At 44.2% G+C, this 26,680-nt stretch overlaps 1 protein-coding gene across 1 annotated transcript in view; it reads left to right on the top strand.

The window, feature by feature from the left end:
* GLB1 (galactosidase beta 1) overlaps positions 1 to 26,680 on the top strand; it is an 83,414-nt gene that overhangs the window by 19,056 nt on the left and 37,678 nt on the right. Inside the window, exons 2-9 of the mRNA XM_039522898.1 lie at positions 1,329 to 1,498; positions 7,312 to 7,462; positions 8,196 to 8,256; positions 12,778 to 12,872; positions 23,972 to 24,152; positions 25,219 to 25,277; positions 25,998 to 26,119; positions 26,223 to 26,263. Coding sequence (XP_039378832.1) covers positions 1,329 to 1,498; positions 7,312 to 7,462; positions 8,196 to 8,256; positions 12,778 to 12,872; positions 23,972 to 24,152; positions 25,219 to 25,277; positions 25,998 to 26,119; positions 26,223 to 26,263 — 880 coding nt within the window. The remainder of the gene's footprint in view (positions 1 to 1,328; positions 1,499 to 7,311; positions 7,463 to 8,195; positions 8,257 to 12,777; positions 12,873 to 23,971; positions 24,153 to 25,218; positions 25,278 to 25,997; positions 26,120 to 26,222; positions 26,264 to 26,680) is intronic.

Genomic DNA, 26,680 nt, shown 5'->3' with positions numbered 1-26,680 from the left:
ACTTCCTGTGTAATCAATCTTTGCCAAGTCACTTAAGGTCAGATTCTAGTACCCTTACTGATGCTGGGTAGCACCTCACTAAAGTCAATGGAAGCCCTTGAGGAGTGAACCTATAAGCTCTTGAGGAGTTAAAATATCATAATCTGGCCCTTAACTCTCTGCTCTAGTTTTTCCATCTGCTAGATGGAGAGATTAATCATACAAGGGTGTGATGAGGCTAAGCTCACTGCTTGTAAATTGCTTTGAGATCCTCAGTTGAAAGGGGCTACAGAAGAACCCAGTATTACATGGAGTGCTCGTGGAAGTTTATTGGTAATTGTCTTAAATTATAATGTAGGGGTTTGGTTGCAGTATACCTTGCTTTGTCTTTTTAACTTCGTAGATAATATACCTTATTTGGCAGAAGTTTGCTGTCTTTTTTTGGCCATATGTCTGAACAATTCTCCTTCCTTCACCTCTCCTGAAAATTGATTAAATTGTTTAATATAGAGACTAATGGAAATTTAAGAGCATGGGCAACTGAACAGCTCCCCACTTATTAGAAACTAAGCTCTTAAACCCTTCAGATAACATACTCTTGCACATGGAGTTTGTCACATGTCTGTGTCAGAACTCAGGGCTGGTTGCGCCTTTTAGTTTTCAATGTGAAATTTAGCAGGAGAAGGGTCATTGCAATTAATTCGCTTTCCAAAGTGTGAATGAATTGATCAGTGACTTGATGTGTTGAACGAGTCTTTAGAAGTCTCTGAATCAGTTCAGGTTCCTTGTTCCTGATTCTCACTGTCCTGTACCTTGTGCAGTCCGGTAGACCTGTGCAAAGTGATGCTACCAGCACAGAGTGATGATGCTTTACATCTGTTTGATGCAGACGAAAGACTATCCAAGGTGAAAGGCAGTGGAGAACCAAACCACTTCAGTGCAGCATTAAATATTGCCATCACTGCTTGGCCTACATGTGTGCTGTGGTTCCTCAACATCTTGCCTTTTTGGAGTGGATCAAATTGCACCAAATGAGGCAAGCAGTCCAAAAATGCCCCCCAAAAATGGAGACCCAGGATTGCCCATTCCTGATCTCTGCAGCACATGCGCCCCAACAGGCGGGGCCTACTAGGTGAAGGTGGATTTTTATTTTTATTTTTATTTTTTTAAGCAAGGGTGGGGTGGACGAGACCTTGCATTGTCAATATAATATCACTGCAGGTTGTGCTTCGGAACATCCCAGAGACCTAGTGTACTGAAGAGTTCAATTAGCAGGATGTTTTAACAGAAAATTGTTGTCCTTTTCATGGAGGTTGAAGTTCATGCCTGGTAATCTTCTTGATACACAGACTGCATCGCAGAGGAGTTTTGAAATCGATTATGACAAGAACTACTTCCTCAAGGATGGGAAACCGTTCCGCTACATCTCGGGCAGCATTCATTACTCCCGTGTGCCCCGGTACTATTGGAAAGACCGTCTGTTGAAGATGAAGATGGCGGGGCTTGATGCTATTCAAACGTAAGTAACTGTTGACTTTTGGGAGCAGTCTTAGACCAGAACAACGAGGGAGAGGTAGGCAAGCTAAATGTACAAGGCAACTTCTTTTAAATTATAGCTGACAACACCCTAGAGAATCCAGGAGCGCTGCAAATATGTAGCTGAGCTTACAAATGCTCCACTTCAAACTGAAACAAATTATATAACGCTCTACTTGCTACACCTAATCTTCTAATCTACAAAGCTTTTTATGATTTGGATCCTGTATATTAAACTGCTTCTCTCCTTGTATTACAACTTGGCAGTTGAGATAAATTATGACACACTAGCAGACAGCCCACGGATATGTTCATGAGCAGGCATGGTTTGCTCAGTGGGGAGTGCCTGCATGTTTGGAACTTAGCCCCTCCCATCTGAGTCCAATAGTTTTTTGACACCATACAGCTTGTCCATTTTCTAAGGAGCTCTGTAAGGGGGATGGATGAGTGAGTGTGGGTGAGTGGTTGAGAAAAGAGGAGATTTGTTTGATGGTTCCAGACTGTCTCCTTGGGGGTTGAGTCCATCTTTATTTGGTGAGTTACAAAAACATGCTTGTGCTTCTAGAGCTGTTGAACTGCTGCTCTTTTATTAATCTAAGCCAGTAGCCAATGACTCCGGTCATACGAAAAAAGAGGGATTAGTAGATCATTTGCTGGGTGGCTCCTGGAGATGTTGCTTCAAGGTGTACGAATAGTTGCTTTTAAATTTGGTTATAAATTGCAATAACAATAATCCCAAATTGTTAAATGAATCTATACAGTGTCAACAGTTGGTCTGATTTGCTCTTCTTTTCCTCTGTTTCCTAACCTTGACTACCAACCTAGGTGTAGTAGTATGCACTGCCTCTATGGCTCATGATCTCGAGTTTCTTATATGTTCCCCTCTGATTCTCTCTCACTTTTCTGCTCTGTTTCTTTCTTTTAATCCTTTTTGTTCCTTTCCTGCTATTTAAAATGCTTTCTCTTTCCTGTTCCTTTGAGATCCTTTATCTTCTCTCTATTATTCTGTACAATAGGTCATTGGTTTTTCTGATGGATCTTCCTTTGTGTGATGGACTGGCAGATGGGTGGCTACTTCATGCCTCTGCTCCTGCTGTGTCTTGGCATAATTATTGCATTTTTATCCTGCTATTTTCTCTTCCTTCCCTATTCGTTTTTCCCTACTCATCTTTTTTAAATTTCTCTGCATGTTGTTTTTTTTTTACTGCTTTCTTGTTTTGTGGCTCCCATCCCGCCCTTTTCCCTCACTTTGCAAAAGGCTACACAGGATGCTTGGAGTGCTAGTGTCCATTGGTGGCTCTATGAGGCATGTGCTCTTGCAAAGAAAGGGAAGTAGGGCTGCAGAGGTATTCCCTGAGTATGTAGTGGTTGCTATTAGTTCAGGGATGACTGACAGGTACCACCATAAAGTACTTCTCTTACCTGTGCCGCAGGAACACATTTACAGTGGGATGTGGGGTAATGCATAGGTGCTGACTTTTGTTTTTTGCCAGTGGGTGCTCCTCTCTACTCACTCCTCTCCCCTCCCCCGTGCAAGCAGTGGGCGGGGCCTCAAGGTGAAGAGGCAGGCAGGGGCGGGGCCTTGGTGGGAAGAGGCCGAGCAGAAAAAGAGGTTGGCGGGGCCATGGTCCGGGCACTGCAGCCCACAAAATATTAATCCAGCTCTGCAGGTGCTGAGCATACCCTATTTTTTTCCAGTGGGTGCTTGAGCCCTGAAGCACCCATGGAGTCGGTGTGTAAGCGGTCACATAATTTTCTTCACTACCATTACTGTTCTTTTCCATATGCTTTCCCTGGACTAGCTTCAGGTGGGTGGGGCTGCTGGCTTTCAGGTTGGAGGATGTCTGCAGTAAATCCCAGGAACTCTATTGCTGGTGTGTGCGCGCGTGTGTGCATGTGTGTTTATATATAAAATCAATCAGAAACTTTGCAGGTAGCCAGGCAAGCAGCTTTTGATTAATGGGACTTAGTGGTAACTTTTCACACTGCCAAAGAAAACTTGGATGTGGCATGTGTGGGTTTTTAGTTAACGGGAGGGTGGGGAGGAAGATTGAGTGGATTTCTTTTTTTCTCCACTAATAAAACTTGGTAAGATGAGTAAACTTCAAACGGATTTTACAAACTGTCCCTCTGTGAAAATTAGTGCTTAGTTCTAGTTTTACCATTAAGTACTTTACTGATTTAGTTAACAATATAGACTGTGGAGAATTATTTTTATGGAAGCTCAAATTCTGAGGGAAGTAGCTGTGCCTCAAGGAACTCCTTGCACACCCAGCAGAGCTTCCATGCAGCTTGACTCTTGGAACTTCAGTATTCCATGGAGATTGCAATTGCAATTTGACATTGATCCCATAAATTACAATAGGTGCTAGATATGCTTCTTTAGCTTTAGGCAGGGGGACTTGGCTGGTCCTCGTTACAGAACAACTCCTAATATAGCTCACCAGGGAAGAAGACTCTGGATCCTTGTGCTGTGTGGTTCCTCATGAATCCCTTTCAGTGAAAGTCAAGCAGACCTTCACTTCCTCTCATTCCTTTCTGCCTCCCTTCAGAAATGGCCAGCCAATCCTTGCTCTCCATCCTGACCGTGACTATGTAGATTAGCTGGCTGCTGTCTGAGGCTCTCAGGGCTTGGCTACACTTGAGAGTTACAGCGTTGGTGGTGGCTTTACAGCACTGTAACTCACTCCCCGTCCACACTGGCAAGGCACATACAGCGCTGTATCTCCCTGGCTACAGTGCTGCATGTACTCCACGAGAGGAATAAAGAGAACAGCGCTGGTGCTGCAACGCTAGAGTGCCAGTGTAAACAGTGATTAATCTTACTATGCTGTAACTGACCTCCGGAACCTTTCCATAATGCTTTTAAGTAAAGATAACACTTCGTTGTGTTGTGATGCCTCTGTTTGTTTTGTTGTGAACTTGGGGCTCCCGGAGCTGCTTATCTAAAAAACAAACACAGCTCCTGTTTGCTCGAGCAGAGGCAGGCAGGGGGATTCTTTTGGAACGTCCACAGCTAGTGTTTGCTTGAGGAGAGAAACAGCATGGCGGGAGGGGGGGTGGTGGTGGTGTCCATTTCAGAACAGCTGCTTATCTGGTCTGTGAGGAAAAAAACAAACAGGGCTATTTGCATTTAGTGAATGAGAGAGGGATGGGGGAAGAGGTCAGAACTTGCAAGGCAGGGAGCTGACAGTGTCAGCTCCCAAAATCCACTCTCTCTGTCTCCCCCACCCCCCTTTTTGAAAAGCACGTTGCAGCCACTTGCATTATGGGCAGCTATCCCAGCGTTCACCACTTTCAACACCGCTGCAAATGTGGCCACACTGCAGCGCTGGTAGCTGTCAGTGTGGCCACACTCCAGTGCTTTCCCTACACAGCTGTACGAAGACAGCTTTAACTCCCAGCGCTGTACAGCTGCAAGTGTAGCCAAACCCTCAGAGAAGAGAGAGGGTTTAGTAGGCCACTAGTGCGCCTCCAACCTGTAAACATTGACAACAGGACATAAGAGAGCACCTGGTTCTGCAGGTAGATTGGTCCTGTAGTTAAGGTTTTAAATCTCCATGATAAAACTTCAGAAATGCTTCCAAAATAACTGATTAAAGTTGGATGCTATAATCCTGGTGATATTTCAAAATGTGAAGGGGTGGAATGGTGGGTAGAGTTGAAGTATAGATTGGTAACACCATAGTCAAAGGTTTAAAAAGGTCCAGCTTAATTGATATTAACTTAAATTTCTATTTCAGACTCTGTAGTGTGATCACTGGTGCGCCACAGAGAGCTGCCTAGCCCCACATGCCCATTATCCTTCTTTACAGCTGTATTCACAGACAGCTAAAAATAAATACTTTCCTGACATTGCCTTTCTGGGTAAACTGTTGGTGTAGTTGTCAAAGGGTTGTTAGATGATCATGAATTGGAGAGAAGATAGCATGTGTATTCATGCATTGGAGAAATATTGGCACATAAGACAATCTCTCTTACAGTGTTGTTTGCACTATAAAAAACAGGAGTTTGAAAATCCCTGGCTGAGACTACAGGTGATTTTTCGGAAGATGCAGTTAAGTAACTAACCACTAGATGGAGCCAGATATTTACAACACAGGAGAAATTAGTAGCCAAAAGGCTTCTTTGAAGAATCAATGGATACTGTTGGCTGCTCTGAATTTATATGAAGGATGTTTGAACATCATAGTCTGTCTGTTTGTTTGTTTTTTTAATTTTGTTAGCTGGTGGCAGATACAGTTATACCTTTTGGAAACTCATTCTCCAAGAAACAGCTGTGTCTAGGTACTTGAAGTTTCAGTACTTTTTTTTTTTCTTTAAATGTAGATATTAGTTCTTAAAATAAAACAATTCCAGGAGTTTTGTAAAAACCCTTGTATCCTTTTAAGAGCTTTAATGTTGCTCTGTTGGTTTTTAAAGTGATTCCCCCACTATGTAGGCAACTGGAAGAGAGAACACAGAACAGATACTATGTGGCCGGTTCAGCAACCTGGGATGTGCTGCTGTTCTCCACTTCATAAAGAATATAGTCTAAGCAACGGCAAAGTGTTTTAATGTAGAAAGCAAACGAACCCTTTTCAGCAGTAGTAGTGACCTGGTAAACGATGAAAAAAACACTGATTCATCACAATAGTGATGGTGGTATAGGTGTTCTTTCAGTGGCTTTAACGTGTGGGACGATGAATGTGTTTTAAAAGTAAGGGTGTAGATTTTTATTTATTTATTTTAATTGTCAGCTTTAATGATCCTGTCTTTAATGGAAGCAGTCAGCTTGCGCCTCGTTAGCCTTTCAAATCCAGGCAAGAAAACAAAACTGACATTGAACGTGCTTCCATTCATATTCAAATCCTTGGCTATAGAAGAGCCAAGTAATAAGGATATTGGAAACATTAAAGATAGGTTGGGAAGGCAATTAAAATTACTTTGCAAAGCTGAAAGGATTCATCTTGGCTGCACAGAAAATTGGGCAGATTCCTCCCTTGTGTTACAAATCTGAGACTTTCTGATATTTTGTAAGTAGTGTATAACCTTTAAATACATACATTTATGTAATCCACGCATGTACCGGTTCTTGTTTTTCCTCTATCGACAAAATATATTACTGGCACTGCATTGTTCTCTTGGCTTTTTTTTACAAAACATAAAAACTCTTTTAATGTAAAAAAAATCAAAAAAATCCTAGAAGTGCTGTGTGAGAGGCTTTCTGCTTGACTACCCACCACTTCTCTTTCACAATGACTTTTCAGAGTTTTAAAGCTAGATGAGGATGCACAATGAATTATTTTTGCTTTTAATATGTTTTATGACATTGATGCTGTTAGAAAGGAAGAGTATGTGCAAAAAATACTGACTACATGAAAAAATAGAGACATCTGTTTCCCTTCTAAGTTCCTGATCATACCTGGTGCTAACCTTAGCAGCTTCAGTTTCTAGAAGTGCCTTACAGGAGCTAGGTCCTAAGTTCATTCTTGTATTTCATAGAATCATAGATTATTAGGGTTGGAAGGGACCTCAGGAGAGCATCTAGTGTCCAACCCCCTGCTCAAAGCAGGGCCAATCCCCAAATCCCTAAATGGCCCCCTCAAGGATAGAGCTCAGTGGTTTAGCAGGCCAATGCTCAAGCCACTGAGCTATCCCTCCCTCCTCATTAGTCTGGAAGTAAATACATCTTTACAGAATTGTAAAGTTGAGGTGCAAATAGTTTGTTTCCTTGGCATTAGATTAAGTCATTATTTGGCGTTCCTTTTTCATTCTAGTCTAAGTCACTTCTTATGGATGGTGTTTTCTTCACAGGTACGTGCCATGGAACTATCATGAATTCAAACCAAAAGTGTATAACTTCTCTGGTGACAGAGATATAGAATATTTCCTGCAGCTAGCTAATGAGATTGGCTTGTTGGTAATACTAAGAGCTGGACCTTATATCTGCGCAGAATGGGACATGGTAAATTTGTATTTAAACTTCCTAATTTCTAGGCAGAATTAACATCTGATCTCTGTCTAATATGTGTCCTCCCTTTTTTGGGGGGGGGAGGGGGTGTGAGGGATTCCCTACCACTGAACATATGGCTCAAGGCAGGATTCTTCATCTAGAACACTAAAAGTTGTGGGTTCAAGTTCTGCTTAAGTGACTTCCTATAGCCTCAAGCGCATTGGTCCTTAAATCGTGATCATTTTTTAATACGATCTTGGGTACTATAGGTCTAGGGCAGTGGTCCCCAACCTTTTTTGCCTGGCGGTGGCGGCGGACAAGCATCTGCCGAAATGCCGCTGACAAGTGGCAGCGTCAATAGGTGTCACCTCTAAAATGCCACCGACAAGCAGCAGCATCTAGACGCTGCCGCTGGCACTTCAGCGGATGTTCGTCCACTGGCCAGTACGCAGGCGCACTTAGACGCCCTGGCAGGTGCCATGGTGCCCGCAGGCACTGCGTTGGGGACCCCTGGTCTAGGGTGACCAGATGTCCCTATTTTATAGGGACAGTCCTGATTTTTGGGTCTTTTTCTTACCCCCCACCCCTGTCCTGATTGTTCACACTTGCTGTCTGGTCACCCTATGTAGGTCCCCAATGACTAGTACTTACTTGGTAATATCTATATAGTTATGGGATAGCTAGTTAAACTTATCCTTGTAATTCCTGCAAATGGTCATTGAAATGGTTTCCTTTCCCTTCACAGGGGGGTCTTCCAGCATGGTTATTAGAGAGAGAATCTATTGTTCTCCGATCTTCTGATTTAGGTAAGGAGCTCAAAAAGATTTATAAAAATGTTTCAATGGCAAGCAGACTTGGTGGCCAAACTCTAGGGTCAGGCAGTATTTTCAGATATGGTATTGTGTTACTGTTTCTACTAAAAGTTTGGGAATAACAAATGTGAATGCTCTCTGAATAAGGTTTTCATACTCGCTGAATACTTTTGCACTGTGCATAAATGTATGGAAAGAATAAGGTGGTAACAGGGAGGAAAAGAGCAAGACTACTTGTGTAAGGATTTGCAGTGCTGGACCCTTAAATTGTAAAGGATAATGTTCTTGAAGGTAACTGGATATTTTTCTGTTTTGTGGGGACATTACCACCTGTTTTTAGACTGGCTTCAGAGTAGCAGCCGTGTTAGTCTGTATCCGCAAAAAGAACAGGAGTATTTGTGGCACCTTAGAGACTAAAAAATTTATTTAAGCATAAGCTTTCGTGGGCTACAGCCCACTTCATCGGATGCATGTTGTGGAAAATACAGTAGGAAGATATATATATATATATACACAGAGAACATGAAACAATGGGTGTTACCATACACACTCTAACGAGAGTGATCAGTTAAGGTGAGCTATTATCAGCAGGAGAGAAAAAGAACTTCAGGGAGAGACTGTTGAATTGGGATTAATTTGCAAACTGGACACCATCAAACTAGGCTTGAATAAAGACTGGGAGTGGATGGGCCACTACACAAAGTAAAACTATTTCCCCATGTTTATTCCCCCCCCCACCCCCCACAGTTCCTTATATCTCATTGTCAATTGCTGGAAATGGGCCATTTTCATTACCACTACAAACAGTTCTTTTTCTCTCTTGCTGATAATAACTCACCTTAACTGATCACTCTCCTTATAGTGTGTATGGTAACACCCATTGTTTCATGTTCTGTGTGTGTGTATATATATCTCTTCCTACTGTATTTTCTACTACATGCATCCGATGAAGTGGGCTGTGTAGAACTGATGAATGAATTTGTTTTTAATTGTTCACTTTATTAATATAACTTCATAAGTAAAGTTTTATGAATGAAACAACATTCATTCATAAAACCAGTGACCCCAATAACTGGCTAATTGACAATAAAAAGCTTAAGAGCCATAGCTGTTCAGTCAGCTGCCTTTGTAAGTTTCACTATCTGTCCAATTCCTGCTTAAATCACTGAGACTTGCACTGTTTCAGTATTGTAACTTTTGTTCATCATTTATTACACTTGCCTACATTGTAACTTCTGTTTACTGTTTGCCATCCACTATACTTGTCTATATTGTAACTTCTGTTCACTGTTTGCCATATTGTAATTCAAACCCCATTTTAAAACGCTCACTCCATTTTGTAAAAGCTTCCTCCAACCTTCATTTTTGAAAACTCTGCTGTAATCTTATTAGTTTAGTTTAGATGTGTGACTGAGGTATGGATGGATGATGGAATCAATCTCCAGCCCCAGCCTTCCTGATGAAATAGAGTTCAAACACCACGGGCTGAAGATGCAGACAAGATCCCTAACAAAGTAAGAAGAGTCCACCCTAAAAAGAAAAGGTACAATAGAAGGAAGATCAAAACCAGGTCCAAGGCTGAAAGTCACGCCTGCAATTGACAGGTAATCAATCACCAAACCCAGAGGCAGCGTGACACAGCAAGACCTATAGACTCTGGATTCAAACTAAAGCCTACAAAAAGGATGGGTGAGATGGAAGACTTTGGAGGGTAACATTCTTCTGCCAACATGGAAGGGCATCAGTGCATGCCCAACAGAGACCCAGCTCGTCCTTGTACCTGGCTTTCCTGGCCAGTTAGCCGCCACAAGCTACGAACCCAGGCTGCAAAATCAAGCCACGAACTCAAGCTATGTCCAGGACTGGTAACTATGCAGCAGCTGCAGAACATCTGATGGGTATGTGTGTGTGTGTGGGTACGTCTACACTACGGGACTATTCTGAATTTACACAAACCAGTTTTGTAAAACAGATTGTATAAAATCGAGTGCGCGCGGCCACACTAAGCACATTAATTCGGTGGTGTGCGTCCGCAGTCCGAGGCTAGCATCGATTTCTGGAGCGTTGCACTGTGGGTAGCTATTTCGCAGCTATCCCATAGTTCCCGGAATCTCCCCCGCCCCTTGGAATTCCGGGTTGAGATCCCAGTGCCTGATGGGGCAAAAAACATTGCCGCGGGTGGTTCTGGGTAAATGTCGCCAGTCACTCCTTCCTCCGGGAAAGCAACGGCAGACAATCATTTCGTGCCCTTTTTCCCTGGATTTCCCTGGCAGACGCCATAGCATGGCAACCGTGCAGCCTGTTTTGCCATTTGTCACTGTCACCGTATGTGTACTAGATGCCGCTGACAGAGGCGATTCAGCAGCGCTACACAGCAGCATTCACTTGCTTTTGCATGATAGCAGAGATGGTTACCAGCCATTCTGTACCGTCTACCTTGCCATTGTAAACTGGCAATGATGACAGTTACCAGTCCTTCTGTGCTGTACCCTCTGCTACTGTCATAGGTGCCCCTGGCTGAGATCGGCCAGGGGCGCAAAAGCCAAAATTGGGAATGACTCCCTGAGTCAATCCCTCCTTTATGGTATCAAAAAATAGAATCAGTGCTGCCTAGAATATGGGGCAAGTGTACTAGAGATCCAGTGTATCAGAGAACCAGACTGCACAGCCGCTCTGTGTCAGATCCCCCAGGAATGATGAGTTGCATGCCATTCACAGGGGGTGCCTCTGCAACAACTCCACCTGTTGATTCCCTCCTCCCCCAGCCTTCCTGGGCTACCGTTGCAGTGTCCTCCCACTTGTGTGATGAAGTAATAAAGAATGCAGGAATAAGAAACAGTGACTTGTTAGTGAGATAAAATAAGGGGAAGAAGGCAGCCTCCAGCTGCTATGATAGTTCAGACAGGACATTAAGCAGTGTGGGGGACAGGAGCCCAGCATCCTGCTATGATAGTCCAGGCAGTACAGAATCTTTTCTTTACACGTGAAGGGCGGGGGCTGATGGAGCTCAGCCCCCTGTTGCTATGATGAAGACGGTTACCAGACCGTCTACTTATGGGCTGATGATGAGGACAGATACCAGTCCTTCTGTACTATACAATCTGCCACAAGGCTGATGATGAGGATGGGAGCGCAGTCCTTCTGCACTGCACCCTCTGCCACAAGGCTGATGATGACAATGGATATCAGCCATATTGCACCATCAGCCACCAAGGGGGGAGGGGGGAGGATACAGCAGCTCGCTACTGCAGAATCGCGTCTATCAGCAACATTCAGTAGACATAGGGTGACATTTAAAAGAGTCGAGAGGATTTTTTTCCCTTTTACTTCTGGGGGTGGGGTAAATTGATGAGCTATGCCCTGAACCACCGCGGACAATGTGTTTGACACTACAGGCATTTGGAGCTCAGCCAAGAATGCAAATGCTTTTCGGGGACTGCAGGAACTGTGGGATAGCTTGAGTCCGTCCCCGCTCCCTCCCTCCATGAGCGTCCATTTGATTCTTTGGCTTTCCGTTACGCTTATCACGCAGCAGTGCGCTGAGTCCCTGCTATGGCGTCTGTCTGGAGATTTTTTAAAAATGCTTTGGCATTTCGTCTTCTGTATCGGAGCTCAGATAGAACAGATTTGCCTGCCCTTACAGCGATCACATCCGTACGGTCCATGCTGGAGTTCTTTTTGGATTTGGATTTTGGACTGCATCGCCACCCATGCTGATCGGAGCTCCACGCTGGGCAAACAGGAAATATTCAAAAGTTCGCGAGGCTTTTCCTGTCTACCTGGCCACTGCATCCGAGTTCAGATTGCTGTCCAGAGCGGTCAGTGGTGCACTGTGGGATACCACCCGGAGGCCAATACCGTCGATTTGCGGCCACACTAACCCTAATCCGATATGGCAATTCCGATATTAGCGCTGCTACTCTCGTTAGGGAGGAGTACAGAAATCGATTTTAAAGAGCCCTTTATATCGATATAAAGGGCCTCTTAGTGTGGACGGGTGTGGCGTTAAATCGGTTTAATGCTCCTAAAACCGGTTTTAAACGCGTAGTGTAGACCAGGCCTGTGAATGTGTGTGTATATAAGTATTAGGTATAATGTGTGTGTGTATAAGGATTAAAATATTAGTTATTGGTCATAAATCAAATTGTTATCATAATAAATGTGGCATCTTTGTCTTGCCCCCTGAAAAGATCCTGTGAGTTTTGTCTGTATAACAGCTGTAGCCCACAAAAGCTTATACTCAAATAAATGTATTAGTCCAAGGTGCCACAAGTACTCCTGTTGTTTTTAGACTGTACTATATTGGAATGATTCGGGTATTCCCTACGTACTGAGAGGCTGAAGTTATGAGCAAGTACAGAATGTCATCTGTTCATTATTTGTTGATCTTGTTCACATTGTGCATACCCTTTGTATTTAGGGTATTGGTTACAAAAATATCTCATTTGTAGTTTGTTTTTGTTTTAAAGTAGGTAAACTGTGGTCTGCCCACAACTTTCTCTTTGTATATTCCAGATTACTTGGCAGCTGTAGAAAGGTGGATGGGTGTCTTGTTACCCAAAATGAAGCCTTATCTCTATCAGAATGGAGGGCCAGTTATTATGGTGCAGGTAATCAATTTCAAAAATCAAATGGGAACACTAACTATGTGAATGCAAAAGGCCTTTCGGTCCCCATTATTGAATTATTAACAGTGCTTCCACAGGTATGTTTCCAGTAATGTACATGGGTGCTCTTTAAAATTTAAATAATATTTGCTCTCCATGATAACTGGGATTAAAATTAGTTTAAACTGTATCACAAACAAAAGGGTCTGGTGTCTGATAATATTTTAGTATGCTACCCTTGCATCCCCAACATTTTAACAAGTGAAGCTTTGAGTGTCGGCTTTTAGTCCTTAGTGTAGATGTCTCTTTACCACGTGGAAAGAGACTGTGCTTGAGGATGTGATGAGCATGGCCACTCACTCACACAAGTGATGTATTACTAGCCAACCTGCTTGCCTATATTGTTGATACATATCTCATGTTGAAGCAGCTCAGCTGAAGCCAGCACTTCCTGAGACTCAGGGACTCTTGAATCAAACTTATTTCTTAACATCTCTTCTGCTTCTCCCTCTCCTTGCTCCCCTTTTCCATATTACATACAGAATCATCTGCAGGGCTTCCCTGCAACTCCCCACCAAAAATATGAAATGCCGGCTCTGTTGAAGTCAATGGGAGTTTTGCCATTCACATCAATGGAACCAAGATTTCACCCCAGGTCTTTTCCCCCTGAGGCCTGTTGGAGATTTTCTTGATAAATCTTCTGTGCACTTGCAACCCCTTTATCTTAAGTCACTTTACAAAGCTGCGTTAGTAGTATTATCACCATTCCACAGGTTGGGTAGATGAGGCCCAGAGAGTGAGTCGCAGAGTACCAGTAGAACCCAGATCTCCCAGCTTTTTGATCAGTCCACTCTTGATGGGTTTGTTTTGTTTCTTCCCATCTTGTGGTATCTACAACTTTGCTAAGTGGCTTCACAGAGAGGACTAAACCACAGCTGCCCTTCCCTTCCCTCTTCCTTTGCCTCCTGCCACCCTCCCATCACTTATTCCCTTGCTTTCTTCCAACCCTCCCTGCATGACTTTGACATTGTTTGCAAGAATTGGCAGTCCCTGTTTAGAACAGGAGTCAGGAGTAGAGCAAGCCTGCCTTAGAGTGCTCTGGTAAAGCTGTGTGGGGAGACATGCATAGGATAATCCCCCACAATGCTGGGCTCTAACCAGTGCCATCTGTTTCAGTAGCCCAAGCACCACAAGTTACTCAGAAAAAGAGGGTGAAAGCTACGCCATGACACAGCTCTGTGCTTTTTATTGCCGTTAAATGGAACGTTTTCTTTACTTAGCTTGATAAAGCTCTAGAGCAGCAGTTCTCAACCCAGGGGCTGCATGACACCCAATTAGCACGCAGCTGCGGCCCTGTGCTAAAGGTTGTAGGCTCCAGGCTCCCGGATGCCTTGCCGCAGTCTCCAAGGTCCCAGCGGGTTTTGGGGTCCTGGCGGTGACGGGGGTTTGGGCAGCTGGCTGCCTCTCAGTGGGGCTTGGGGTCCAGGCAGCCGACTGCTGCCCGGCCCCCCACAGTGGGGGTCAGGGTCCCTGCCCCATGCCAGCTCTCCACTCCTAGCCCCACTCTGTGGAGGGGTCTCTGGGTGGAGGGCACTGGGTATAGGGGTGTGTGTGTGTTAGGTGGGGCCACTGTGGTTCTCATCCTGCCGCCCAATTAACGCTTTGTGGGCCACTTCTGCGGCCCACAATGATAAATAGGTTGAGAACCACTGCTCTTGAGTATCTAGCCTGACAAGACCTACTATAGCTAGGAATGAAAGAAGGATAAAATACCTTAAATATTTGGCCCTGGTGCTTCCACTGGTTATTACACTGAACAAATTAAGCATTACGGTTCAGATTTTGAAAGAAGGTTTCAAAGATGCACTTTCAGGGTGGATTGACTTAAATCAGCGATTTAAAGCATGATTTAATTCACCCAGAGGAAAACCTTGATTTAAATCATCCATTTTAATCAATTTTTCAATTTATACTTCAGTTATTTTCTAAAGAAAGGTGCATTTTTATTGGTTGATATAACATTAAAACGTTGATTTACAACTAAATAGAGTCTTTACACTAGATTTGGTCCATCTTTTTGTGGGTACACTATAACTGTATATATTTATGTAGTTATGTAGCTTAACGTTTTCAAATTCTTATTAATTGTACATTTTTAGTATGTTAGAAAATAGTGAATGAGTAACTTTTTGCACATAATTTGTGTTAAGCTGCATGAGGTTGGTAACTGGAATTTAATTAAACACACAAAACAGCATATAAAATTTATTTTTATTAACCAAAACAACTTTAAGTGATTTGGATATATAAGCTTCGCTTATCAGAACAGGTTTCACATTTACAACTAAATTATGATTAGTTTACCCCTTAACATATTTTGTATTATATTCAGACTTAATTTTAAACAGGTTTATTTTTAAAACGAAAAATTGTTTATAATTTAAATAATTAAAAAAATCTGGTTTAAATACAAAAAAATGCAATTTTTCTAAATCATCAGTTTTTAATCTACCCTGCTCACTTCTATACCTGCAGTTAGCCATGTGTGCATATGATAGGACTCTACTACAAAACAAGTACTGTAGTTAAGAAAGTATGTCCTGTGTCTTGTTTGCAAAATTAGACAGTGGGAGGAGGCCCATATAAACATTTCCCACTAATTTAGCCATGGATCTACTGGCTAGGATGGCGATTGTTTGTCAGAACAGGCTATTGCAAATAAAGAGATTTGGGTTTGACCCAGCTTTGCTTCTGACTCACTGTGAAGCCTGAGGCAAGTCACTTAAGGCTTGGCTACACTTACAAGTTGCAGCGCTGGTGGAGGCTTTCCAGCGCTGCAACAACACCCCGTCCACACTTGGCAGCAACCCAGCGCTGCAACCCCTGTGGCAGCGCTGGCTGAAAACCCATCCCGGCAGGGGTATAGTGCAGCGCTGGTGATCCAGCGCTGCTCAGCAGTGTGGACACTCACCAGCGCTTTACCTGTCCTCCAGGGAATAAGGAGTTATCCCAGAATTCCTGTTCAGCCACTCTGCACATCAGTTTGCACTCTACTGCTCTTGCCTCAGGTGACCCGCCTTTTAAATGCCCGGGAAATTTAAAAATCTCCTTCCTGTTTGCTGCAGCCAGGTGTGGAGTGCAATCAGTTAATCAGTTACAGGTTACAGGTAACCATGCCTCCGCATGGAGCACTGGTGAATTGCAGGACCTCATCAGTGTTTGGGGTGAGGCATCTGTTCAGGAATTACGATATCTTTGAGCAGATATCAAGGGCCATGCTGGATCGGGGCCATGATCGGGCGCACTACAATGCAGGGTGAAAGTTAAAGAGCTGCGGAGTGCCTATTACAAAGGCTGCTCCCATGACCTGCCGTTTTTAGGGAGATGGATGACCAATCCCAGGATAACGATGGACACTTCTGAGCAGGCTGGGGACAGGAGGAGGAGGCGGAGGCGGCGGCGGGGGGGAGAAACCGCGAGTGAAGCTCCTGGGATGGGGAAGAAACACCAGATTCCTGGGCATGCAGCCAGGAGCTCTTCTCAAGCCAGGAGAAAGTATGAAAGTACCCAATCGCAGCCAGCAGTTGCAGAAGGACAAGCAGAGTTATTTTCTGGGTGAAATGTTTCTGGAGAGGAAGGGGGTTATGGATGCATGCATGCCAGCCTCTAGATGTGGAATAGCCCGTTGATGTGATCTATCACGTCGCGTAATCTGCTTCAGTTATCTCAGCAAAAGCTTCATCCAGAGCGTGGGCAATATGCCTGTGCAGGTTTATAGGCAGAGCCACTGTGTCCCTTGTCCCAGTCCACTCTTCTGCCAGTGGTGGGGACCATTTCTGAACACAGGCAAGCCGCATAGGGTCCCGGGCGGAATCCACATTGCTCTAAAGAGCCCCCGCTGTTCCCTAGTGACTGAAACATCTTCCAGGATTAAGTCCTGTGAAAAATGTTGGGAGACTCTTTAGTGAAGAGATAGGAGATAAGATCACCCCTGCATCTGCATCTTCACTCAACCTCTAGCACTCCAGATTACCCGAGCAAACCAGCTCCTCTATCACTCAAGCCCCACTTCTCCCTATATAAGTAAGCACTCCTCACTCACCATTTCGTGGCTTCTGTTGTGTTATGCGTGTGGGAAAAGAATGCTTAAGTGAGAACTCCTCAGTGTAACAATTCATGTCTGGAGATAGTGGATACAATGCTGCCCGTGTTAAATGTTGTCATTTCTGTTTCTACAGTGACCTTGACTACTGGACTGCCCAGATGTTCAACATCACAGAGGCTTCAAAATTTGAGAAAAAATCCCCGAAAGAGCAAAGAGGACATGCTGAAAACTGTTCTTCATCAGTCTGCTCGAGAGAGTAAAGAATTGAAGGAGTGGCGAGAGAAAGAAAGCAGGACCCGCAAGAGAAATGCAGTGGCCAAGAGGAAAAGCACGGAGCGGCTGCTAAGCATCCTGGAGCGCCAAGAGTCTATAGAGTCACTCGTTGCCATGCAAGCAGAGCACTACCGTGCTACTCCCCACCCGCCCTTCCTTGTGCCTTGTGCCCGATGTCAGCTCAAACCACCTTTCCCCAGCATCCAGGTTCTTACCACCACCAGCTGCCTCCAACACCTCAACCAGCCCTGATACCTACCACCACCCTTACCCTCTGCACTCAACCCCCATCACCATGCAGTATATGAACCCTGAAGTGCAGGATTCATTTACCAGCAATCCAGACAGGGCATATGCAAACTTGTGACTGTACAGTTCACCAACCCACACCCCTGCCCTCTTGTGTTCATGAAATGTTGTGTGTCTGTCTGTCAAGGAGGTTTTTTTCTTTTCAATAAAACAATTCTTGGCTTTGAAAACAGTCTTTATTATAGCAGATAGTGAAAGATACCTTAGCCCAGTAAAGAAAGAGGCACTGCAAATCATATTATTATTATGGATAATAGAATAACAGTGTAAGCAGTGCAATTCACTCCCATGCAAGGCAGCAAACATTACTGTTGGCTTTCAGCCTCAAATTCTTCCTAATCCTTGTAGCCCTGTGCTGGGCCTCTCTATTAGCCCTGCTCTCTGGCTGTGCATATTCAGCCTCCAGGACTTGAACCTCGGTGGTCCATGCCTCACTGAATGTTTCACCCTTCCCTTCACAAATATTATGGAGGGTACAGCAAGCGCTTATAAGATGCTGCTTTCCCCAAGTCTAGCTTCCCATACAAACATCTCCAGCGAGCTTTTAACGCCCAAAAGCACACTCCACAGTCATTCTGCACCGGCTCAGCCTGTAGTTGAACCGGTCCTTGCTCCTGTCAAGCTTCCCTGTATAGGGTTTCATGAGCCAAGGCGATCACAGTGGGCATTTCGACATCCCCTACTGTGATCTTCCTGTCTGGGAAAAAGTCCCTGCCTGCATCTTCCTGAACAGGCCACTGTTGCATCATGCACCTTTCCAGGCCAGCCTGTGTAAATGTCAATGAAAGATCCACAAGCGCCTGGAGAACCATAGAGAAATACCCCTTACGATTTAACGTGCTGATGCCAGGTGGGGGCAGAATAGGAATATGCGCCCCATCTATCGCCTCCACAGTTAGGAAACCCATTTGTGCAAAGCCATCCACAATGTCCTGCACGCCCCAGAGTCACGGTCTTTCTTAGCAGGATGCGATTATTTGCTTGCAAACTTGCATCAAAACGATTCCCACGGTCGACTTTCCCACACCAAACTGGTTCCCGACCGACCGGTAGCTGTCTGGAGTTGCCAGCTTCCAGATTGCAATAGCCACCCGCTTTCCACCGTGGGCAGCTCTCAATCTTGTGTCCCTCAGCACACAGTCCCATGAAAGTGGCTTTTCTCATACGAAAGTTCTGCAGCCACTGCTCGTCATCCCAGACTTCCATGACGATGTGATCCCACCACTCAGTGCTTGTTTGGTGCTGAGCATTTCCGTGAATGCCACAAGCACTGTAGTGTCACATGCGGCAGGCAAATCCATATTGATGATATCGTCAGACTCCTCACTGTCACTTTGGAGCTGAAGGAATAGCTCGACTGCCAAACGTGTTGTGCTGGTGACACTCATCAGCAGAGTCCTCAGCAGATCGGGCTCCATTTGCCACAGAAATCGCGATTCACACAGAGAGTAACAGAAAGACACTCACAATGGCGCCAAACGCTGCCGGAAAGAGTGAATGCTGGGATGTGAAGCGATGCACCACGGGGCGCTGGCAAACAGGAAGTGGAATGACCCGCACACTTCCTTCCCCTCCCCACAACTCTCGCGCAAAAAATGGGACGAGTGCTGCTGGGATAGCTGCCCACAATGCACCTCTCAATACAGCGCTGGAAAGTGCTGCAAGTGTGGCCACACTGCAGCGCTGGAAGCTGTCAGTGTGGCCACACTCCAGCGCTGGCCCTACACAGCTGCATGACCAGCGCTGTAACTCCCAGCGCTGCAAATTGTAAGTGTAGCCAAGCCCCTAAGCTCTCTGTGACTTCCTTTGTCAGACTGGGATGACAGTACTTACCAATTTTTTGAAAGCACTTTGATATTGCTAGATGGATGCTAGGATAAAAGTACAGTGTTGTTAACTGCGGTTGGAGTTTCATGCATAGAACAATTTAACTGGATCTCAATATTAAATCTCTTCAGTATTATGAACTGCTTTATTTTCATAATCACATTAGCACTTTATGAATTATACTTTTGTTGTTAAAGAAAGCTTTTGCAACTTACTATATATTTACATTTTAAGAAACTGGCTGAGATAATTTGCAAGAGCCCCAAACTCACTATTAATTACTACACTTAGGGGATATAGAGTCAAAGCTAAGACAAATCATCTGCTAAAGGCAAAAGTTAGCAGTTTTAACCACGTATCCATATACTGGACTCTGAAATAGCTTGAGAAAGTCTATTGATAGCCAGTCAAAAATCACTCCAGTTCTGTGATGCTGGTGGCTATACCAAGGCCTATGAATAAATGAGTCAGTAGTGGGAGAAACATATTACCATCTGAAAGCTGTTCAGGGATCTGTGACAAATGAGTTACTCAGCTCAGTCAGGTCCCTAGTAGTGTCTTCATCACAAATGGCATTATTGCTCAGTCCCCGTACCAATTCATGCCTTTGCCTTTCGAGAACTTATTACCCTCCTGACTTCAGATGGACTCTCCAGAACATGGCTGAGGCCAATGGATGGCTTAACATGGGGAAGCTTGCACTGCAATTGATAGACTTGCTCTTTTTAATAAAAAAAAAAAGCCTGCAGTGTCAGCTGGCCCCTTTAAGAAGGGCAGAAATCAACTGAAGCTTCAGCCCTAGGTGAAGGAAATGAAGTGGAGGCAGACATGGAAGGTGAGAACAATCAAGCAGAAGTGCTTACAGAGCTGCTTTTACGTGATTAACTATCAGAGCAACGTGCCCTGCCTGAATTGCCTCCTGGCTACCTTTTGGGGTTGAAATTTCACAGTCTTGGCCAGAGGGTTATTTTCTTAAATTTTTTTTTTCTGTTCAGACTTTGGTAATTGATTCCGGTAAGCCTGAGAGACACCTTTTCTCTTCTACATTTAGACACAGTGCAGCCATGACCATGGCTGAGGACTTTAGCCTTCACCACAATACAAACAGTAATTCTTCTAATAATAAGAAATCATTCAAGCTGACTCTGTTAATCCTCAGTCTTGGTATAGGTAATGGAGAGTGGTGCTTCTGTCAAGTTTCTGAGGAAAATTGGTTTAGTAGTACTGAGTTAGAAACACTTGAAAATACCTTACTATGTATGCATGCAGGTAATTTACTTTCCTAAACTCTTTAAGGGCGCAACGTGGAGAACATAGCTGAGCAGAGGTTATTTGAAACTCCCTGACTCTTTGTGACGGGATGGGAGGCCACTCTGACACATCAGCAAGGGTGGAGTCATTATGCCTACAGGCTGTCATTATGGCCTCCTGCTGGTCGTTCTGGGAATTAGCTCAGTCTTTTCGCTGGGCGCCCTCCTCCAGTGGTGTCTCTCCTGCCGTCACTTCTTCTCCAGACCCACGCCGCCTCAAGGATTGCGGTGTCCTCTTCAGGACACAGCCCTCCGGCCGTGCCCCATTCCATTTCCTCCACACACTTCCAGGGGAGCAGCAGTCCCCTGTCCAGCCACTTGCCTCATTGGCAAACTGCAGCCCTTCACTGCCCTCAGTGGCAAGTGGGGGCGGGAGACCCGGGCCCGCCCACTACTCCAGGTCCCGACCCAGGGACCCTCTAAGCGGCAGCCATGCACTGCGTCTCCGTTAACCCCCACCATCCATTTCCCTGGGCCTCTTCCCTGTAGCCCTGGCACCTTCAGTGCCCCTGAATCCGGGCTTCAGTCTTTAAGCCAGTCAGGCTGGATCTCCCTCTTGCTCCCCTGACCTGGCCCAGCACTGCTCTGTTCAGGGTGCTGATGGTTCCCTCAGTCCTTCAGGGACCCAGTCCTTTCTGCCTGGGCTCCCAAGAGGGAACTGACTCCTCTGCCCTGTAGCTGTCTTTATATATGGGCCTTCTCTGCCCTGATTGGCTGCTCCTTACAGCCCCTCACTGATAGGCTGTCTGCTGTGCAGCCTCCCCTGGGCTGCTTTTAATCCTTTTTCCACCAGTGTGGGGCAGACGCCCCATCACACAGGCAAAATGAGTAATAAAACAGACAATCTTCAAGTTACTTTATGTACAGTGTATGTGTATTCAATAAAACATTTTGGGCCAAATTGTCCTCTGTGCAGGAATAACTGGAAATTCAGAAGTTTCCTTTGAGGCATTTCCCTGGCATTGTTTCCTTGGCTTAGGGGCAGGACAAGGGGTTACCTTCCTGTGGATCTAGCTGAGGAACCTACTTGCAAAAAGTTATACAGCTTCCAAAATCTTTGGGAAAGTGCAGTCCCTAGCCATCCACATGGAAATTCTGGCCTCCCTGCACTGGCTCCAGAACTCCTCTAGAGCTCTCTTGTTGTGCACCACATCTTAAACTAAACAGGGCTCTGGATCCACGAACGACTCCAAATTGTGAGTGTATCGAACACCATTTATAATCCACTCCATCATGTCATCAGTTGTGTGGGCAATTTTAAAGCGACAGTACTGGGCAAATTGCCAAACCCCAAGATGTTTAGAAACAGTCCCAGGCTCAAGATGTTCCTCTTTCCCCAGTTTGGTTTACAGTTGCAGCAGATACATTGCCATGGCAATGCCCCCAATATTTCCTTATCTTTCTCATTATAAAGTTATTTTTCACAAACAACTCTTGACTGCTTAAAACCTCACATTCTTGCTTCGGTTGTCAACATGCAACTCACATCAAGCACACTTCATCCACACTAGGCCTATAACATATTACACAGATATGTCCATAAAAATAACTCTTTATAACAGTTTGAGTTGTTACCAAATGTAAAAAACATTTGGTAACAAAAATTCAACTCAAACTGTTATAAAGAGTTGTTTTTATAAAATAAATAAAAGGGAGAGACAAATACTGAGTTAGACTAAGCGAAAAGGTCTAATAATACCACCCAAGGACTGTGTTAATATCATGATTGGTAAACAAGAGGCAAATGGAACCAGAAATGAATTAACTAAAACTGGTATGTTGGAAATTAGGCCTAATTGGTGAACAAAATAGTGAGGGGATGGGTTACTCCACCCTTTACTCCCTTTTAGAGTACTTAAAAAGAGACTTTGGGGAGGCTCAAATAGGCTAGAAGATGGGTTGACTGAAAGGAGCGAGCTTTGTTATCATGACTGCCAACCCCACCATCTCCAGAGACCCTGGAATGTACCATGACTCTGTTAGACCTTCACCATCCTGATTCTGAGAGAGGTCCTGACCAGTCCAGGCCAGAGAGAGGGACCCAGATGACACCACCACCCTAACGCTACCTGGCATATGGAACTTTGGTTTCTGCTGTCACTGCGCTCCATGTGTCCTTTTCCTTCCCCAACTTATTTATTCTTTTCCCTATCTCTCTTCCTTTGCCTTCTGTTTAGTAAGAGTTTGGCTTAGCCAAACAAGACAGCATCTCTTGCAACAATGCTCTGAGTCTGTCCCCAGTAAGGCAACCAAAAGCAATGCCTTAAACAACCCACTGCTGCTACAAGTTTTCCAGGTCTTGGAGTGACTGTGTGCTGGGCCTGTGTTTCTCCAGCAGTGAAGTTGCAAGTGAAAATCAGCACCAGAGACAGAAGTTACATTTTCTGTCTTTGCTGTTCCTTTCATTGCCATTTTGCATGTGTGCCTTGTTTTGTCTTTATGTAAACAGGATCAGACTTCAGCAGCAATAACAGCAGCTCCAGTTCATCTCAACAAGCTTCTCTTTTCCTCAAAAAGAATACTATCTAAAAAGTGGCAAATGGGGTTTTTCCCCTATAAAAGCTCTCTACAGGGGATAAGGGATATTGTAAAGTATTAAGTAAGGCTTTAATTTGGGCATTTCAAATACTATTACTGTTTTTCCTTTTCAGTATCTTTAATAAAAGGTTTAAAGATTTTTAATACTGGTGCATTTGCTACAGGATTAAGCAGGCCGAGATCTCTGTACTTGACCACATTTAACTGACTAGTGGTGTGCAGTGACAGGATCGTGTTAACTTCTTTGATTCTGTAGGCCCATTTATTCCATCAAAGTTAACACATCTCCTGCCATCCCCGTGTTAGCAGAGCTACAATAGAACTTTGTCGGTTGTACTTGGGGCACACCGTTTACGAGTGAGACAGTGCTTAGGCTAACGTTGTTTAAGCCAGCATTAACTAAGGCAGAGCATTCTTGTGGAATTGGGAGGTTGATGCTTTGGGATACAACGCCTCTCCAGATAGCTGTGGAGCTCTCCTGCAAGACTGGCTTCTGGGAAGTGAGAAGAATGATGCTGCCGGTGTGGTATCTTCTCCCCTCATACCAGGCATCTTCTCTGGAGTTTCTGTTGGGCTTTCATTGTCTCTGTGCAAGGAGGAGGCAATCCAGATTAGGCTTTCATGGTGTCGCATTGAGTGGCTTTTCCATTTTCAATATGAAAAGTCTTCTCCCCATGAAGGATGCAGGTCTGGTTATCAAATGTCAGCTTTGCTGCTGATCTATTATTTTTATTGCATAGGTTGAAAATGAATATGGAAGCTACTTTGCCTGTGATTACGATTACCTTCGTTACCTTCAGAAGCTCTTCCATCACCATCTTGGAGATGAGGTGGTACTGTTTACAACAGATGGGGCAAGCAAACAATACTTGAGATGTGGAGCTCTGCAGGGTCTTTATGCAACGGTGGATTTTGCACCAGGTTAGTGGCAGCTGTTCGTAGCAAGATAACTAAGCCAATGTTTGTTCGCTTGTAGCAAAGTTGATGGTCTCCTTGACTCCTGGGTTTAAGTGGTGATCTGCATATTGCCATTTGATATAGACTTAAACATATAGAGGGAGCCAGCTGGTGCGATTCACTAGGGAGTCACCTCTGGGACCAGTCTGGTCTCTTTACTGTGCAAACCTACTGAAAAAATATAGCAATGGTCAGCAGTTTTTCCAAGGGCTCTTAGTCCAGCCCAAATTCCAGCGCCGTCAGATTATCACCTTGCATTCCTCTGAAGAAAATCTAGTGCTGCAGAACATAGTTAAAATGGGACACATTGCCCCAATCTGTGGTACTGTAAGCATGCAGAATTAAGTGAGTGTTGTGCTTGTGAAAAGTGCCCAGTTCGAACAGGAGACTTCATCCTCACTAGAAACTGCACAGCCTTGGCAGTATGGGAGGTTTCCTGGGCTTCAGTCCAATGTGAATGTAGTTCAATTTCCAAGTGCCTTCAACCTGGGACCTCCCTTGTGAATTGTCCTTTGTGGTAAGGTATGTTTGTAGTCTCAGTCCATTTATGAATGGAAAAAAATCCACATCTCTCACACCTCCTATTTCCTGGAGGTAATCTGTCAAATAGTAATGACTTTCAGTTACTCTTGGCTTTCAGACCAGTGACTTAGAGATGGCAAATCAGATTTGGAGTTTCAATTCCCTGACTTTTACACTTCCCACAAATAAATCTACTTTAAACTAAGGCTTACATTTTCAAAAATAACTAGGGATTTTTGGGTGCCTTAGTTCTTGGTGTTCAGCTTGAGGCTCCTGAAAGGGGCATGGTTTTCAGAAAGCACAGAGCACTCAGATAACTAGGCCCATTTCTGGTGCCTCAAGTTGGGCACCCAAAATCACTAGCCTCTTCTGAAAATTTAGGCCCAGATTTCCACCTAGGTTGTTGCTGATACAGGGGAGAGAGGTACAGCATCCCAGTTTCTGCTCCTGAAGGCAAAGGACTGAAATAGCATGGATATTGCAGCTCAGTTTTGTTTTTTATTTGCAGGTGGTAATGTCACAGCAGCATTTTTAACTCAAAGAGGCAGTGAACCCAGAGGCCCCTTGGTATGTATTTTTTTTTTTTAATTTCCATATGTTCTTAATTTTATGATAGTAATGAAAACCGAGGGGTTGACAGCAGCAGTGCTTGTTGTTTGTGCTGCTTGGGGTGCCTGGGTTTATGGGGCATTGGAACTCTTGTTTCATGGTGAGGCAGAGGTTGGGTACAGTTTCTCTGTACATGGCTGTGCCATGCTGCTGTTCTGTGATCCCTGACTGCTGTTCTGTGGAGTAGTTTTTGGCCTCAGAAGATCCCAATTTGTCTTGATTTTTCCCAGCCTAGGAAAGTATGTACAAAGCAGTAGAGATGCTTAGATGAGTGAGTCAAGTGTGTGTGGGAGCAGAAGTTAGAAGCAGAATTAATAGAGCGGGTTAAAAAACTGCATCCTGTTTTTAACTAGCATAGATTTTTTTACACAAGTTAATGGGATGTGAGCTGATTAGGAGCCATTTTGATGCCTTAGCTGCTCTGAGAGAAGGACTTAATCCTAACTAAAGGGCTACCTCATCTCCTGTGACTTTTAACATATTTCACCATATTTATAGTAATTATTTGAATAGGATTCAAATGCACTTAGCTGCTTTTTTTTTCTTATTGCTAGTGACATAAATTGAGCTTAAAATAACTTCACCTCCAATTCTGATATTGCTTCCTTAATATTCCCCCTTCTCCCCATCTGATTTTCATGTTCTCTCCCCAACTCTCCATATTTTCATTCCGGGCAGGTAAACTCTGAGTTCTACACTGGCTGGCTGGATCACTGGGGTCACCCTCATTCTGTTGTGCCAACAAATAAGATAGCTAAAACTCTTGATGAAATCCTGGCACGTGGTGCTAACGTTAACATGTAAGTGCTTGTTCAAGAGAGGATTTGTTTTTAATGAAAAATGAGAGTAAGGTGGCAGTCAGCAAAGCCTGGTTTGAGTGGCTTTATTTGTTTTTCTTTTTAGGTACATGTTTATAGGTGGAACCAATTTTGCCTATTGGAATGGTAAGGAACAATTTGAAAAAAAGTGGCTTGGTTTCCAATTGCAGGTGAGGTCTACACCTGTCGTTTACAGTATATTACACAGTACACACACTCTAAACCTTCAGCCTCTAGGTCTGCCATGTCCTAAATCAATTCTATATTCATTTTCTTATGACACACAGGTAAGTATTTTAAATGCCAGTGGGGAAGGAGGATTAGGTGCCCAGGAGCCCTTGAATTTAAAAGTGCCGGAGCATATCACCTTCTATATTTCAGGTTCAGGAGCGATACTTCAGCAGCACTACATCTCTGCTAATCACTATTATCCAAAGCCCTCATTCAGGAACACACTTAAGCATATGCATAAATCCGTTCCAATTCAGGGCGTTCCTTAAGCATGTGCTTAACTCCAACAGACTTCAGTGAAATGTAAGCAGG

This window comes from Mauremys reevesii, linkage group 2 (genome assembly GCF_016161935.1).
Source record: "Mauremys reevesii isolate NIE-2019 linkage group 2, ASM1616193v1, whole genome shotgun sequence".
NCBI classification, from domain to species: domain Eukaryota; kingdom Metazoa; phylum Chordata; order Testudines; family Geoemydidae; genus Mauremys; species Mauremys reevesii.
The sequence above is the reverse complement of the archived record's forward strand: the minus strand, read 5'-3'. Positions and strand labels throughout refer to the sequence as shown.